Source organism: Erpetoichthys calabaricus, chromosome 9 (genome assembly GCF_900747795.2).
Source record: "Erpetoichthys calabaricus chromosome 9, fErpCal1.3, whole genome shotgun sequence".
Taxonomy (NCBI): Eukaryota; Metazoa; Chordata; class Cladistia; order Polypteriformes; family Polypteridae; genus Erpetoichthys; species Erpetoichthys calabaricus.
In genome coordinates, this window is record NC_041402.2 from 80,080,548 (window position 1) to 80,097,808 (window position 17,261).

The following is a 17,261-nucleotide window of genomic DNA, read 5'->3' on the forward strand; positions in this document are numbered from 1 at the left end:
CAGATGTACTTACTTTAAATGTAAGCTGGGCGTTCACATTTAAAGTGGTACATGTCAAAATGTTAAAGAAAATGAATATACATTTGGTTACAAAGAAATTTGTCTGTGGCTATGTGTGTTTGCTTCGTAAGGGAGGTTCACTGAGCTTTACAGGCATGTTCGATTTACAGTGTTAAAATGTATATATTTTTCTCAATTTCACAAATTTGAAGAAAGAAATAAAGAAATCAGCATAGAAAATTTCTGTTTAACTCTCCCAGAAGTTCACTGGATTGCTGCCTTTATAAATTCAAAGCCTTTTATGGGAGTGTCCTACAGCATATTTAATTTCAAACTTTACCTACCGTAAATGTACATTCTTTGGCACTGAGAATATATGTTTTTTTGTTTGTTTTTAAATCTCATCTTTAAGATCTGTAGGCTTATACTGTCTTGGAGCAAAATGTCATGAATATGAAGCATTGCAGTTGTTTCCACCATCTGACATATGTGTATGAAAGTTTTTAAAAACTTTAAAGGCTTTTTGCAAAGTGAATCTGACAGAACTCCTCAGGCCAGATATTCAGAAGCATTTGTGTAAAGTAAGGAAGAGTATTTAATATAGAAACAATTAAGGAAGTATATCTGTATACAGAAGCCATAGAGTGTGCAGAACAATCTGCCCTGGCACATGTTAATGATGAATGGTTTATAGCATTATAGTTGAAAGATGTACTCTGAGCCTGTATATGAATTGAAAAGAACTGATTTTTATAACTGGACTAGCAAAATACCCGCGCTTCGCAGCGGAGAAGTAGTGTGTTAAAGAGGTTATGTAAACATATATATATACATATACATATATACATATATATACATATCTACATATACACATATCTACATATACATATATATATATATATATACACATACATATACACATCCACATATATATACATATATATATATATATATATATATATATATATATATATACACATATCAACATATATATACACATACATATATACACATACATACATACATAGTGCGTTGTAACACGGGCTGTGATTGTTACATGGGAGGGAGACGACAAATCACAGTTTCCCGCTTTCTAATCGGCCTGTGATTGGTGCTTTGACTGATGCCTAGATCCCACAGTATGTCCCCTTAGGAGAGGCGTTAGGCAAGTGTAATTGAATAGTGGTGCTGCAAGTTTAGCTTTATACCTGTTTTTAAGGCTTATTGACTGAATGGGGCTTTCATGAAAAAACTTAGGGCTTTGCTACAGGATACACCCTCCACAAGTTAAGGAAGTAAAAATTAAGGTATATATTTCTGTTTTATTTAAACCTTTTAAGTTTGTATGCGGGCAGCATAGTGGCGCAGTGAAAGGTGCCAGTTAGGAGACCCGGGTTCGCTTCCCTGCGTGGAGTTTGAATGTTCTCCCCGTGTCTGTCTGGGTTTCCTCCGGGTACTCCGGTTTCCTCCCACAGTCCAAAGACATGCAGGTTAGGTGCATTGGCGATTCTAAATTGTCCCTGGTGTGTGGGTGTGTGCGCCCTGCGGTGGGCTGGCACCTTGCCCGGGGTTTGTTTCCTGCCTTGTGCCCTGTGTTGGCAGGGATTGGCTCCTGTATTTAGGATATAGCGGGTTGGATAATGGATGGATGGACATTTGTATGCATAGCCCCATTTGCCCGTTTTTGTTTTTTTTCTTTCATCAGTAATATTTCAGCAAACCCAGAGCTTGTCAGTTCAAATCCTGGTACTGACACCACTGTGTGACCCTGAGGAAGTCACTTCACCTGCCTGTGCTGCAAAAAACAAAAGTAATGTAACAAATTGTACCTCAGATGTTGCAAGTTGCTGGAATAAAGGCATAAGTAAAATAGATAAATATGTATTATACACATAGGAACTATTCATTTATTTTCAGCTAAGTCATCTGCAGCAAACCTTTATAAATGAGGGTTTCTCCTTTTTAGATAGTGCAAACTGTTTCTTGTTCATTGAGGTTTTCTCTTGGAGAGCTTTTTTCATTTCATTGAAAATTAAAGCAGCAGCGGCCAAAATATGTAGCTTTCTTATTAATTTTTCAACATTGTGTAAAATAACATTATAAAGTAACATAAAAGGTTTAAATACTGGTTATCCTTTTACACTAAAATATTACTAAAGAGATACAAAAAAAGTAAAATGCATATGTTGTTTTTCTTTAAGGAGATTAAATATTACTGAAGAAAGAAAAAAAAAACTAAAACAGCCAAATGGGGCTATGCATACGAACTTAAAAGGTTTAAATAAAACAGAAATATATACCTTTATTTTTACTTCCTTAACTTGTGGAGGGTGTATCCTGTAGCAAAACCCTAACTTTTTTCGTGAAAGCCCGTTTCAGTCAATAAGTCTTAAAAACAGGTGTAAAGATATTGACAATAAGCTACGCAAACCCACCAAGACATGGAATCGCTTAAATCAAGTATCATTACATCTTCCTTTCTTAAAGAGAAGTAAGGCAGTACTTATAAGCTTAGTAATGTTATACATTTCAAATGCTACTTTGATAAACTTTATCACTTCAAACAACTGAACTATCCAGAACATTTCAGGCATACATCCAGCATTCAAACTATGTATAAAAAGCACAACTGTTAAAGGAATTCAGCATTTCTTAATTGAAAATGTTCCTTTAATCCTCAACATGTCTCAATGAGTCGTTCTAGTGGTTTTACTTGACGTTTTGATCTTCTGGTTAATTGTGTTTGCAGTTGAGATGTTCTTTCCTGATTTCTACTTGTTTTCTCGTTAATATTTGTTTCGCTGGTGTTAGTGTTCTGATTAGAGGTTATTGGTCCTTTGATGTCTTGACGGTTTCTTCTTAGAACAGCTCCTATTACACAATTCCGTCACATACTGGTCTATTGTTTCGCCGCTTTTCTGGAAACATGTAAAAAACTTGTGCCGCTCAAACGTAACATTGTGCTTTGGGTTGCAATACGTTTCGAATTTTTCAACTATTTTGTTCAATTTCATATTGTCTCCATCTTCTTCAAACTGAAAATTGTTATACACCTCTAGCGCCTCTTCACCAATTACATGTAGAAGCATAGACGCTTTCATTTTTTCACTTTTCCTATCTGCTTCAATCGCAGCAAGATACAACTCGAATCTCTGTTTAAATCTTTTCCAATTTTCAGCTACATTTCCCTTTAACTGGAGATTTGGTGGGGGCTGTAATCCTTCCATATTTTTTTTTCTCTTTTGCTAGAACATCTTAGTGCTTTCTGACCAAGTTTTCGGGTTACTCACAGACACGAGACTCGTTCAAAAGCTGAACCTCTTCTTCACATTCCTCTTCCAATCCGCCGCTTCTGACACCATGTAGTGATCTTGTTAGGTTCGTAGTTTAATCAATACACAGGATTGAAAGATATAATAACTTTTTAATAGACAGACTTTAGAGACATTTACTGTACATGTTACTACTCGTTCTTTAGTTCACGCCCATTCTCCTACTTGCATCCGCATTCACAGGCATTACTAATCATTCTGTAAGTATCCCTTAATAGACCTTACTAATCAACTATCATTACAAAATCCAACGTGGTTTGTGCCCTTCAGAATGAAAACAGTTTGCATGTACTTTTTTAATAAAAGGCGAGCTTTTAAGCCTGAGAAATCACCCCGTAAATGCACACGTTTAATTGCACATTTGTTAATATGTATGCTTACACAGTATTAAACCCACCAAGACATGGAATTGTTTAAATCAAGGCGCTGCGCTACATTTACTGTACATGTTACTACTCGTTCTTTAGTTCACGCCCATTCTCTTACTTGCATCCGCATTCACAGGCATTATAATCATTCTGTAAGTATCCCTTAATAGACCTTACTAATCAACTATCATTACAAAATCCAACGTGGTTTGTGCCCTTCAGAATGAAAACAGTTTGCATTTACTTTTTTAATAAAAGGCGAGCTTTTAAGCCTGAGAAATCACCCCGTAAATGCACACGTTTAATTGCACATGTGTTAATATGTATGCTAACACAGTATTAAACCCACCAAGACATGGAATCGTTTAAATCAAGGCGCTGCGCTACCTTCTTCCAGATCGGCCCCAAGGCGTTTCACGTGATTACGTAGGAGACGTGATGACGCAATACGCGACTCCGCCCCCGTCCATTACAGTATATGGACAAAAAAGAGGTTCCAGTTATGACCGTTACGCTTTGAATTTCGAAATGAAACCTGCCTAACTTTTGTAAGTAAGCTGTAAGGAATGAGCCTGCCAAATTTCAGCCTTCCACCTACACGGGAAGTTGGAGAATTAGTGATGAGTGAGTGAGTGAGTCAGTCAGTCAGTCAGTCAGTCAGTCAGTGAGGGCTTTGCCTTTTATTAGTATAGATATCCTGTCATCATTTAAAATCTAATTGAATGAGATAACTTAGCTACAGTGTTAGCTAACCAAATAAGCTAGATGGGCAGATGGTATCCTCTCATCTTTTAGCTTTCCTATATTCCTCTGTGCAGCATTCTGTTTGCAGTTTTATTTAAGTGTGAAGATCTAACATTTGTGAGGATCCTCACTCAGATGATTTGCTATGTTTACTCTCTTTCATGTTTGTAAAATCTCACTAAGTGCAAGAGCATCCAAAATGTGCACTACCAGATTTTACCAAGTTGAAAATGTGATTGTTAATGAATAATTAATTCACACAGAAGTTTTATCCAGCACATATTTAAATTTAGAAATTAAAATTTTACATTTTATTTAAAATATGCCTTCTGTAAAACCAACATCACATTATTAAGGTGCACTTTTTATGATCTTTGTATCAATTCTATATTATTTCTATCTGCAAAATGTTAAAGGAGAAAAAGACTTACTAGATTTTGTATTATTTAGGCATCATCTCTGTACCATGCCAAACACAACGTTTAAAATTAAATTTTTACTGTATTTTAATTTTTTGTTATTTTTGTCATACATGGAATTTTAATACATGTCTACAGGTATATAGTATCTAACAAATTGGCTGTTATACCGTGCTAGCCATTACGGATGCAATGAGACAGTTGTCTTTGTGCTTCCTATATATTGTCAATTGTCCAATACTATGCATTATTACAAACTACAGGAAGACCCCACAGATCTCTACAAGAAGGAACTAAGAAAGATAGTAAGTAGCGTTCCTCTTTACATCAGGAATCATGTAAACAGTTTAATTCCTTAGAACCCCAAAATGGGTTACTTCTACATGCTTCTTAAAATCCACAAAGAAGGGAACCCAGGAAGGCCTATAATCTCAGGAATTGGCTTTCTTACAGAAAATATTTAATGTTGGGTGGAGCACATCCTTAAACACCTCGCCCGCAATGCAACCAGCTCCATCCAGGACACCACTGATTTCTTAAAAAAAACTGTCTGCTATAGGGCCCTTACCTGAGGGGACCTTACTGACCACAATGGATGTTGAGACACTTTACACGAACATCTCCCATGATGATGGCATATTGGCATGTGAAACGTACCTCAAACAACATGATTTACCCACAGAGTCAATTATACAAATGATAAAATTCACTCTGACACATAATTTATTCTCATTTGGACAAGAGTTCTACTTGCAACAAATGGGGACTGCAATGGGCTGTCGGTTTGCACCTCACTATGCAAACCTATTTATGGCAAACTTGCAGGAAGACTTTATGTCATATTGCATCTTAAAACCAATGCTGTATCTCCATTAAATAGATGACATCATCATAATCTGGACTGCCAGTGAGAAGGACCTCATCCGTTTTCATAATGAATATAATTCTTTCCACCCCAACATAAAGCTGAAGCTGAATTATTCAAAAACAGAAGTCAGATTCCTTGACATCACTGTTCAACACCCTTGTAACTTCTGTTTTTCACAAACCGATAGACTGACCTACATGAGAAGTGACAGCTTCCACCCCAAGCATATAAGGCACTCCATTATTTTCAGCCAAGCAATGCAACCGTATTTGCTTAGACCCGACAGACTGGGATAAACAACTGCAGGAGCTTAGACAACATTTCATCAGACAAGGTTATATCCTCATAACAACAGACACTCAAAAAAGAAAAGCTACTGCCATACCCAGAGACAACCTTCTGGAATATAAAAACAAAGACAACAACAACCGCATCCCCCTTGTTGTCACCTATAACCCACATCTTGAAGCACTTCAAAAAATTATAAAAAAGAACTTCAACAAATGCTACACAATGATGAAACAGTAAAAAATGTATTTACAGAACCTCCCCTCCTGGCATACAGGCAACCGCCAAACCTGCAGCAACTAATTGTCCGAAGCTCCCTAACTGAACCAACAGAAAATGGCACAACTCCCTGCCTACAGAAAAGATGTAAAACATGTGCTCACATTTATAATACAGACTGTATAGTTATACCACAGTGCTGAGTAGAACATCGCATAAAGGGATAGTTTTCCTGCAGATCAACTAATTTGGTCCGCCTAATTCTCTGTATGAAATGTCCTGACACTGCACTCTATGTGGGAGAAACTGGACAAACACTCCACCAGAGAATGAACTTACACAGGTTCCACATCATGCATGGCAACACATATGTTCTTGTAGCAACTCACTTCAACAACTATGGACACTGTGAGAGTGACTTTAAAGTCACAGTGCTTATGGGCAACTTCAGAACACAGCAAGAGAGAAAAGAATGGGAAGTTAAACTCGTGCAAAAATTTAACACATTACAACATGGTTTGAATAGAGACAAGAGTTTTATGGCCAGATATGAGAATTGTTTGCATCTCTCAGACTGACACAGACAATCTGTCTACAGACCCACATTGTATTGAAAAACTCATCAGAAACTTCAAAAGACTTTGTTGGACAGTCATCTTATCCAAAGATCTTGCCTATATATTGTTCACCTCTCTTGCTTAATGAATCTTAGCCTGAAGAGGTCTATTAATTTTTAACATTTAAGAAGTCTCATTTAAAGGTTTTCCAATGTTGTATCTGTCCTGGTGTATATATAAACACAGGGAACTCCAGTTTTCTGTATTACATCTTGCCTGAAGAAGGGGGCCTGTGTTGCCTCGAAAGTTTGCATATTGCAATCTTTTTAGTTAGCCATTAAAAGGTGTAATTTTTCTTGACTTCTCACTACATTCATAATGGCTAATGCGGTACAACACCCTAGTACTACACACAAGAAAATAAGAAATTTGCCTTCTCAGTTGCATCCAATACCAGACAGAAATTAAATAAAAGAAACCATTAAGGACAAGACAGGTTAAAACTTGCACAAAAATTCTAAAATATTAACGTCATTTAAAAAACTGAATATCTTTTAACTGCTTCTAGCTGTCTGATAGTATGTATTTACTTAAAAATGGTTACATGATACATATTAAACCTCTACGCATCTGGATTTTTAAAATTTCCAATATTCCTTATTAAAAAGATGTGTGGCATTGTGAAAGTGGCGATAACGGAGATGATTTTATGAGGTTATAAAAGCGACGGTTCAAAATTACTGAAAATAAGTTTCTTCATGTAATAGGTGTCTGTCATCTGATACACAGTTTACCAAATTATCAATGTCAGCCCCAGTAACTTAAATTGCACTTTTGGTAATCTGTTGGAGCTTTTTTAATTTTGGTTTGTCAGATTAGAAAATCAGACAATGGAGCCATGAGTGATTACAGACTGGATTGCACTGCTTTAAAAGAACAACATGAGGTCCATGCTCACTTTATATAGTGTTGATTGCATTTAGAGTATTTATATTCCAATTAAGATTATTATCTATGGTATTTCCTAAATATTTATATTCAATCACTATTTCAACCTCCTCTCCCACAACAAAGATGGGTGAACTTCCATATTTCTGTCTCTTGAAGTCAAATATAATTTCTTTAGTCTTTATGAATTTCAAAGTAAGATGGTTTTTATTGCACCAGTTTACCAAACAGTCAATTTGATTTAAATAATGACTTTCATACCACACCCCCCAGATAAGCATCATTTCAGCAAGGTGTCATCAGCATACTTGATAATGGAATGGTGGGTATTGTTCTTTCTCAGGTCATTTGTATACAGTGTAAATAGTAATGGTGGTAAAATACAGCCCTGAGAAGTCCCTGTATTTGAGTGAATTTTGAAAAAGTGTCTTGTACTTTGATTGTCTGTGAATGATTTAAAAGAAAGTCTAGAATCCATAAAGTAACAAATGGGTTAATATACATACTGTTCAAATTTGTGGGGCTGGATGGCACTGAATGATGAATAAATAATACAGAAATAATGGTCTTGTATATGAACCTGGCATATTGAGAAAAGTGTATATTTAATGTAGAATAACCAGCAGAGCATCTTCTACACTTCTGTTTGCACAGTAAGCAAATTGGTAATTATCTTCAAATGACTTTGTCATTAAAGTGTTTTTTACTAAGATGTCAGTGACTGGCCTATACTCGTTCAAACTTCATGGCCAGAAAACCTTAGCTGGGGTACTGATTGTTTCCAACAGCACTGCTTACAAAGCAGTTAAAAAGCAAATGAAAAACTGTAGAGAGCTGTTTGAAACAGGACTACAGAAGCACACTTGATAAGGCATCTGGTTCCACAGCCCAGGGCAAATTACACATTCGCCTAGGGCATAGATCATAAGGTGGGGAAAAACCAAGCTGCACGGGTTAGCTACCAAATAGTTGGTTAGCACACTAATAAGCTTGGCCTAGGGTGCAAATAACCTAGCACTGGCATTGCCATTGTTTTGTTTTGTTTCGGTTTCTGTTTGTACTTTAGTAGTAAAGGAAGAACAGTGTGGTCAGACGCACCCAGGACTGCTCTGTGATGGTATGTGTCAGTGATAGAATTAGTCACAAATGCTTATCAATCTGCCATGGCTTCTTGATGCGTTTTTCCAATAAAACTGTTACATTGATTAATGTTGCATCAGTTCCAGTTCTTTTAGAAGTGTCCATTGCCTCCATTGTACAATTAAGACTCATGCAGGAAGAGTACATAAACAAGCAGTCTTCAAACAAGATGATCATGATAGTGTACCAACAGTGTACATCTTATACTCCTAATATATCCTTCATATGCGGAAATTTGTCATAATTCTTTGTCTGTTTTCAATATTATTGTTTCATTGACCCGCTGTCTAATAGGAGGCGTCTAATTATGAAAGTAAAAAGAGTATCTTACAGGCAAATACTGTATATAATAAAGTATAACAAAGTCAATAAGTAAATAATATTAACACATACTGTATGTATTGTTTGTTTATACTTTTTCAGAAAAGCAGTTAGTGACCTTTATCAACAAAATCAGAAGAAAGGTTTGAAACTGAGAAACAAAACTAAACCGGTAAGGTTGAAAGTGAGCTGATATTATTTTACAAAAATCTAGTTTGCTTTGCAATTATTTGTCTGCAAAACAAATTTCATTTTTCATTCTTTAATATTTTTGTTTTTTATTAGCCTTGTGGCATGAGTTCTACAATACTTGTGTTAATCACTCTGAGATTAAAAATAAATGTTTACAAAAATATTTTAATATATGTAAATTTAAATCTACTTACTAATGCATATAAAGTTTATTTCAAAAGGTATTTTTCTCTTTATTTAATTTTATTTAATTTAACAACTTTATTAATAATTTATACTGTTAATCCTTCATATCACTTCATGCAAAAAACATTTTTATATTTGCCTCTAAATTAAACAAAACTAAAGAACTCCACATAGTCAAATATTCTTTCCTACCAAAATGTTTTGTTGAGAGCTTAGACACAAAGTCTATATTTTGTTTTTATTAATTTGTTTATGTGTATACAGTACCTCAAATGAGAAAGAGTAACACAAATGACAGAGCCTTAATAAAAATAGTTGAGGCCATATTGTTTTATTTAAATCTCAGCTTCAGCTCTCATAGGTGTAGAAATTTAACATCTTATTAAAGAAAGAAATGTCCCCTAACAGGACAAATCAGTTATCAGGCAGGAGAAATGCTGTTCATTGTATCTTTAATTACTCCTCAGCAAAAATGCCTTGGAGCTAGCATTCTTCAAAAGCAATTCGTTACAGCATAGTCGGAATGATCAGTTCATTTTATAAACTGTTGGATTTACATACAGTGTCAATCAATGCATACATTTTACTCTGGTTGCTTCATTGCTTTACACCCAAATGATTTATATAAAATAAAAGTCTATTGTATTATATTCTTGTTCTTATACCTTTGAATTGCGCCACTACCCTTGAAATTTCTGTTCATATAACAGCTGTCCATTCTCGTTTATAGGACATCTGCTGATTTCTTAGTCATCTCCTAGTCATCCTTCAGTACATTTTGTATATTACATCAACCTTTCTTTTGGTACATTCTTTATTTACTTGACCATCTCAGTATTTCTCGTAAATCTATTTTTTTATTTCAGTGTACATTTTGTTGTTCACTTGACCTTTATCTGGTTTGCGACATTTATTAACCCTTTATGTTATTTCTTAAAGATGAATGCTATGCTACTCTAAAATTATTCTTCCACATAGGCTATTTGTTTTAGGTAGAGTATAAAATGGAAATATGTGGAGAACAAATTGCTCCCTTTTTAAAAAAAAGATTCATGGTGAGTCATGAGTAATAGGAACAAAACATGAGATGTTTATATTTACACAGTGAACAAATGATATTCAAAAGACAAAGAAATGCCTTTTCTTTATATAATACTTATATTTAAATGAATAATATTTTGGATGGTTATTTCTGAACAAAAAATAAAAAGTGTTTTTAAAATTACTGCATCTTGACTTGTCACTGCATCAAGGAGAAATGTTACTGAAGACTAAGATAAAAGTTTGTGAGTAATAAAAGTTCGAGTTCAAAGAAAAAAGCAAAATATATTCATACAGAGATTATTTTCAGTCAAGATCATATGCTCATATGAATCAAGATCATATGCTCTTTTGTTTTAATGAGAAATTATTAATTTAATTTTAATGAGAGAAGATAATGGTTATAACCAGCAAGTGAATAAATAATTAATTTGAATTCTACTATTTTCACTAATGTATTTGGAAGGTTAGGAATTTGTATCTCCAAAACCTAAAATAGTGAAAATGATTAAAGTGTGTTGGTAAAAATTGAAACCAAGCAAAATCAATGACCTTCCCTGCCCTACGTGAATGGCAGTCTAATAAGTCAAGAGCTAAAGTGTTAAAAAGATCATCTTTTTTTGCTCTAAAGTGAAGACTACATGATTGATTTACAATATTCAATACCACATCATGGTACCTAATTTACTGTTTTTCACAACTTTTATGTAGGAGTAATGTTTTTATTAAGTAAACATTTTAGTCAAAGGTAATCAGAAGTGCAAAATGTTTAGCATACTTTCTGTTTTGTTTTGTTTTACATGAAAGATTACCAGTCAACCTTCAGATCAGGTGGATTTTGGGAGCCTGGAAATACATGGTAAGCAGACAGTTTTGACTCTGTATATGTATAATATTTAGGTTTTAAAATGATACCTTTTCTCTGCTATCCTTTATAAAACTGGTTATAGTTATTATTTTAAGAAAATAGTCTAAAGGCAATTAATTATTTCTCTTACTTTATCCAAGGCAACATACAAGGATCAGAATATCAGGATACGTTACAACTGTTTAGATATATTTTTGCAGCTGGGGCACTGGCTGAAAGAATGACTTGCTCAAGGTCATAAAGTGAGGCAGAGGATTTTTCCTCAGGGTACTACGGTTGTCTTCCCATATCCTATAGATGTGCTTGTTAGGGTAACTGGCAATTTATCTTTATTATTAACAATCTTATAGTGTACCACCAATGGTTAGTTATATCGGTGGTAGACTTAATACTTATTCCTGGAGATCCAAGAAATATATCTGATGAACTACTTTATCACATTAATGTCTTTTAATTTACAGAAAATAATAAATATATTAATGTGAATATAATCATTTCCTCATTATAACGCTTGTGAACTATATTATACATCATCAGAGAGCAGTAGTGTGAAACAAATTTCACTTGTAGAATTAACAGCTCTTTTTTTGTAATTTTAGCCATTTTTATCAGCTGATGAAATGGCTCTGATATCTTTTTTTACTCAAATTATTTTACAGTAATAGTAAGTTCAATTATAAAATAACTTGCATTATGTTTAGAATCAATTATCTTTTCTTCAGTAAAATACTGCAAGTTTTTAATTAAGCTTATTTTTATTCAATTCTGTTCAATTTGTTTTTTAGAGCTCTTCATGAGTACAGGCCCCGGAACACACAAAACTTTACAACTATAATGTATTAATGGTAAATTGCCAACCCTTACAAAATCTATATACATAAACAGTCAAATTAAATTAAAAACACTGTAAAATAATTTAATTGTGATTAACATGAACACATTATAACAGCATAGAGTATATTATAACTGAGGTTTGGCTTATTGGCAAAAAGAATTTATCTTTACTCACTGTAGTATGTAGCATACCCAGTATAATCAACAATGTATCTGTAATTTATTCTTCAACTGTTTATGAAGACTGTGGCAATGGCGCTATATACTGTAGGCGTCGACCTGACACAGACTGACAACGGAGTTACAACAGTTAAAAATAAACGAAAAGATTTTATTTTGTCTTCAGCCATGGGGCACGTCTTCCCCGTGTCCCACAGGCCCTACACAGTCCCAAAAATACACTCTTCTTTCTCCTCCACTCCTCCCTGGCAGCAGCAGCGTTGTTGTCGTTATCGTCGTCCTCCTCTTCCTCCTCCTCCTCCTCCTCCTCCGCCTCCTCCTCCTCGTCCTCGTCCTCGTCCTCCTCTTCCCGAGTCTGGCAACCTGAGTAGTTGCCACAAGCTCCTTTTATAGCCCTCCTGAAAGTGCTCCAGGTGATAATTGGCCTAATTAGGTTGCACTTCTGGGTGTGGCTGCATTCCAGGCCACACAGGCTTGTTAAGCCATGCAGTTCCTCTGGGTGGTGACAATGGAGCCAACAGGTCTGAGCCCTGAAGTCCCATGCCTGTGGCCCCAATGTAACCCTGGAGGGCTGCCACCACACTTTACGGGGGACGTAGTGTGCATCCCATGGCTGCTCCCCCGGTCCTAGTGTCAAAGGGGCCACAAGACGTATGTGATTTTTGCTATATTTGCATAAATAAACATAGATTTCTTACACAAAATCAAACATACAGTATAAAAGTAGTTTAGCATATCCATATGAGCTATGAAATAAAGGAAAATTAAAACTGTAAAAATCAAGAGATGAACTAGAAGCGTAGGTTAGATCTGAAGGTTAAGCACAATAAACTTTCATATAGCCATACTTTGCTGGAATATTTGGTAACAGAGAAGAATAGATTACTGTATATGAAATTGGGTTAATTGGAAAAACGTTTGAAAAGTAACATTTGAGTAGAATGAAAAGGAGCTGTTCATTCTCAAACTGCTTATCACAATGGTTTTATATCTGAGTGTTGTCTTGTTGGAATTCATCCAGCTGCACATTTTTTCTAAAACATGCTACAATGACTGCGGTGGGTTGGCACCCTGCCCAGGATTGTTTCCTGCCTTGTGCCCTGTGTTGGCTGGGATTGGCTCCAGCAGACCCCCGTGACCCTGTTCGGATTCAGCGGGTTGGAAAATGGATGGATGGATGGATGCTACAATGACAATTTTTGAGAGCCAAGACCTCTGCCACAGACAAAAAATTTGCTGATGTTCTTGTAGTACTGCCTTCCACATTGTTTGTTTCAAGAAGTTAAATCACCCCTGCCTACCCCGTTCTAGGTGTTCTGCAATATCATTTGTACATGAAGTACAGAGTGAAAAGATTAAGCTTTTCCATTGTTGATTTGAAGGCTTCCTGTATCTCTTATGTCCAAAATGCTAAGATATTAGTTTGACAGTGAAGTACTGGCACTTGTAAGGAATCATCTGACATAAACATTAAAGTTCTACAGTTGCGAGAACAAGTAGGCAAACACTACATAAAAAACAACAAAAAACAGAAAGAAAAAACTAGGTGAACAGTGAAAACCAAGCAGAAGGAACAAACAAAACAAACTCAAAAAATAACCTCATGAAGACAGCATCCAGGAGCTTCATGAAAGATTAGGAAAGAACTCACAATTCACTGCTGCATGTCACCTGTTTTAAACATCTACCTCTGCTGTATCAAAAACTACCATAGAGTACTTGCAAAACAAGTGCATAAGTTTTGCAACAGCAGCAGTCCCAACAATCACTGCTAAGCAAATAGATAATACTACTATAGCAAATAGGAAGCAGTAGGCTAGTGCTAGCAATGCACAGTGATCAACAAAAATAAATAATTTGATAAAGAAAAGTAAAGGAAACACCTGTCTATCTCAGCCAACAGCACCAAGGGCTACTGTGACATACCTATAAGTGAAACAGAGTAGAGGGTGTTGTCAGTAGCACTTCATATTGACTGACAAACATGATTGTGCAAAAGACTAAAAAACCTAGCTGCAACTTGAGCGACAAATTGGCATTGCTTATGCTATACTTAAAGTTATGATTCTTCACCTGGATTTAAATAATGAGACAGAAATGTCATACCATACACAGGCAGATAGATTGTCCTAACTATTTGAGGTCCTGTAGCTGAAGGATAAACCTTCTTAATTAGTTTTATTATCCTTAGAACCTTAATAAGGCTAGTGCCTTCAGACTGTGATTTCAGTTCTGATAGTGTATGTACTCGTATTCATATGAAAGTCATTTTAAGTAAATAGTGCCAAGCAATTTAAAGCTTTATATGTAAGAATGTGAATTTTGAATTAACCCTAAATTTAAATGAAAGCCATTTTCCAGACATACAGTAAAACATTAATCATTTTGTTGTGATTCTTAGTTCTAGTGATGATCCCTACAACAGGATTTTCAATTAAGTGGAAATTACAAATAGAGTGATTTGATCCGTGTATCATTAATGCTGAATGTATAAAGTATTTTCTTTGTATCCTGTATTCCAAGAAATCATCTTATGTTTCCTGTATTTTTAGTCTAGAAAAATCAAGCTTTAAAAGTGTTGTAATATGTGAATCAATGATAGACTGTTATCAAAAATACCCAACATTGTAGCGGATACTTAGTCCAGGCTACATTTTTTAGGATTACAAAGAAAACAATGACATTTAAAACTGGATTTTTAGAACATTAAGGCCTAGATCTAATTTATGTTTGGTCAGATACTGACTACACAGATAATATCATGAAAAAGATATATTAACGTGACTTGTAAATTGTATTTATGGCTATCTTAAGTATGCTACCAGTTCTAACTGTCCTTTTTCATCTTAATCATTGATTCCTAAACTGGTGGAGATGCAGATTTGAAGGTTGGGGTTTGGGGGGGTTTGTGTCATGCAGGTTGGACATACTCTGCTTACAGTGACAGGCCTGTCATCAAAATATAAAGCAGATAATGACCTAACCCCGACTACAGTAATCCCTCCTAGATCGCGGGGATTGCGTTCCAGAACCCCCAGCGAAAGGTGAAAATCCGTGAAGTAGAAACCACGTTTATATGGTTATTTTTATATTGTCATGCTTGGGTCACAGATTTGCACAGAAACACAGGAGGTTGTAGAGAGACAGGAACTTTATTCAAACACTGCAAACAATCATTTATCTCTTTTTCAAAAGTTTAAACGTGCTCCATGACAAGACAGAGATGACAGTTCCGTCTCACAATTAAAAGAATGCAAACATATCTTCCTCTTCAAAGGAGTGCGCATCAGGAGCAGAGAATGTCAGAGAGAGAGAGAGAGAGAAAAGCAAACAATCAAAAACCAATAGGTGCTGTTCGAGCTTTCAAGTATGTGAAGCACCGTGCGGGAAGCATGTCACTTGACAAAGCAGCTGCAAGGAAGCCCAGCAAGGAAGGGAGCAATGTGAAGGTAATCTTTCAGCATTTTTAGATGAGCGTCCGTATCGTCTAGGGGTGCGAACAGCCCCACTGCTCACACCCCCTCCGTCAGGAGCAGAGAATGTCAGAGCAAGAGAGAGAGAGAGAGAAAAGAAAACAATCAAAAATCAATAGGTGCTGTTTGATCTTTTAAGTATGCGAAGTACCGTGCGGGAAGCATGTCGCTTGACAAAGCAGCTGCAAGGAAGCCCAGCAAGGAAGGGAGCAATGTAAAGGTAGTCTTTCAGCATTTTTAGACGAGCGTCCGTATCCTCTAGGCCAGTGTGCGAACAGCCCCCCTGCTCACACTCCCTCCGTCAGGAGCAGAGAATGTCAGAGCAAGAGTGAGAGAGAAGCAAACAATCAAAAATCAATAGGTGCTGTTTGATCTTTTAAGTATGCGAAGCACCATGCAGGAAGCATATCGCTTGACAAAGCAGCCACAAGCAAGCCCAGCAAGGAAGGGAGCAATGTGAAGGTAATCTTTCATCGTTTTTTGAGGAGCGGTCGTAACCTCTAGGGGTGCGAACAGCCCCCGTGCTCACAATATATTTGAGAAGTTTTATTTAATACGTAATACGTGCTCTGATTGGGTAGCTTCTCAGCCATCTGCCAATAGTGTCCCTTGTATGAAATCAACTGACCAAACCAACTGAGGAAGCATGTACCAGAAATTAAAAGACCCATTGTCCACTGAAACTCACAAACCAGCGAAAACTCTGCGATATATATTTAAATATGCTTACATATAAAATCCACGATAGAGTGAAGCCGCGAAAGTCAAAGCGCGATATAGCGAGGGATTACTGTACTCCAAACATTGCACCTACAAAATCAAGGATAACATATTATGAGGTATATCTCTTCCAATAGTTTAAAGTAGAACAAGTTGAAAGACCGGTTGGAGAATTTACTTTATGAGCAGAAGGACAAGCCCCTTGATTTCTTAAGAAATAAATAACAAACCTGTCATACTGTAGCCTAGCGAGGTGGCCAGAGATAAATACTCCACACTATAGCAGTGGAATTAATTCTCCTTGCTGCTATTGATATGGTATCAATCATTATTGATGATACAACAGCTAAGAAAATGATAAGTATCATCTGTTAAACAATACCATTGTAAGTAACATTTATGTTATGTTAAAAATACAAAGATATAGAGAAATAGCTTTTTGACAAATTAACAGAAAAACATTTTACTCTACGGATGGATGAAGCTTCTGACAGAAACAAAGACTATTGATAACATATGTCAGATATGATATGAAGTAAGTTTTGATTTTCTACAAACATATA

General features: G+C 35.8%; 1 protein-coding gene across 1 annotated transcript in view; it reads left to right on the forward strand.

The window, feature by feature from the left end:
- The window catches only part of LOC114657565 (serine/threonine-protein kinase Nek11-like), a 327,143-nt gene that overhangs the window by 219,058 nt on the left and 90,824 nt on the right, over positions 1-17,261 (forward strand). Inside the window, exons 11-12 of the mRNA XM_028809452.2 lie at positions 9,307-9,376; positions 11,431-11,482. Of these exons, the coding sequence (XP_028665285.2) occupies positions 9,307-9,376; positions 11,431-11,482 (122 nt within the window). The remainder of the gene's footprint in view (positions 1-9,306; positions 9,377-11,430; positions 11,483-17,261) is intronic.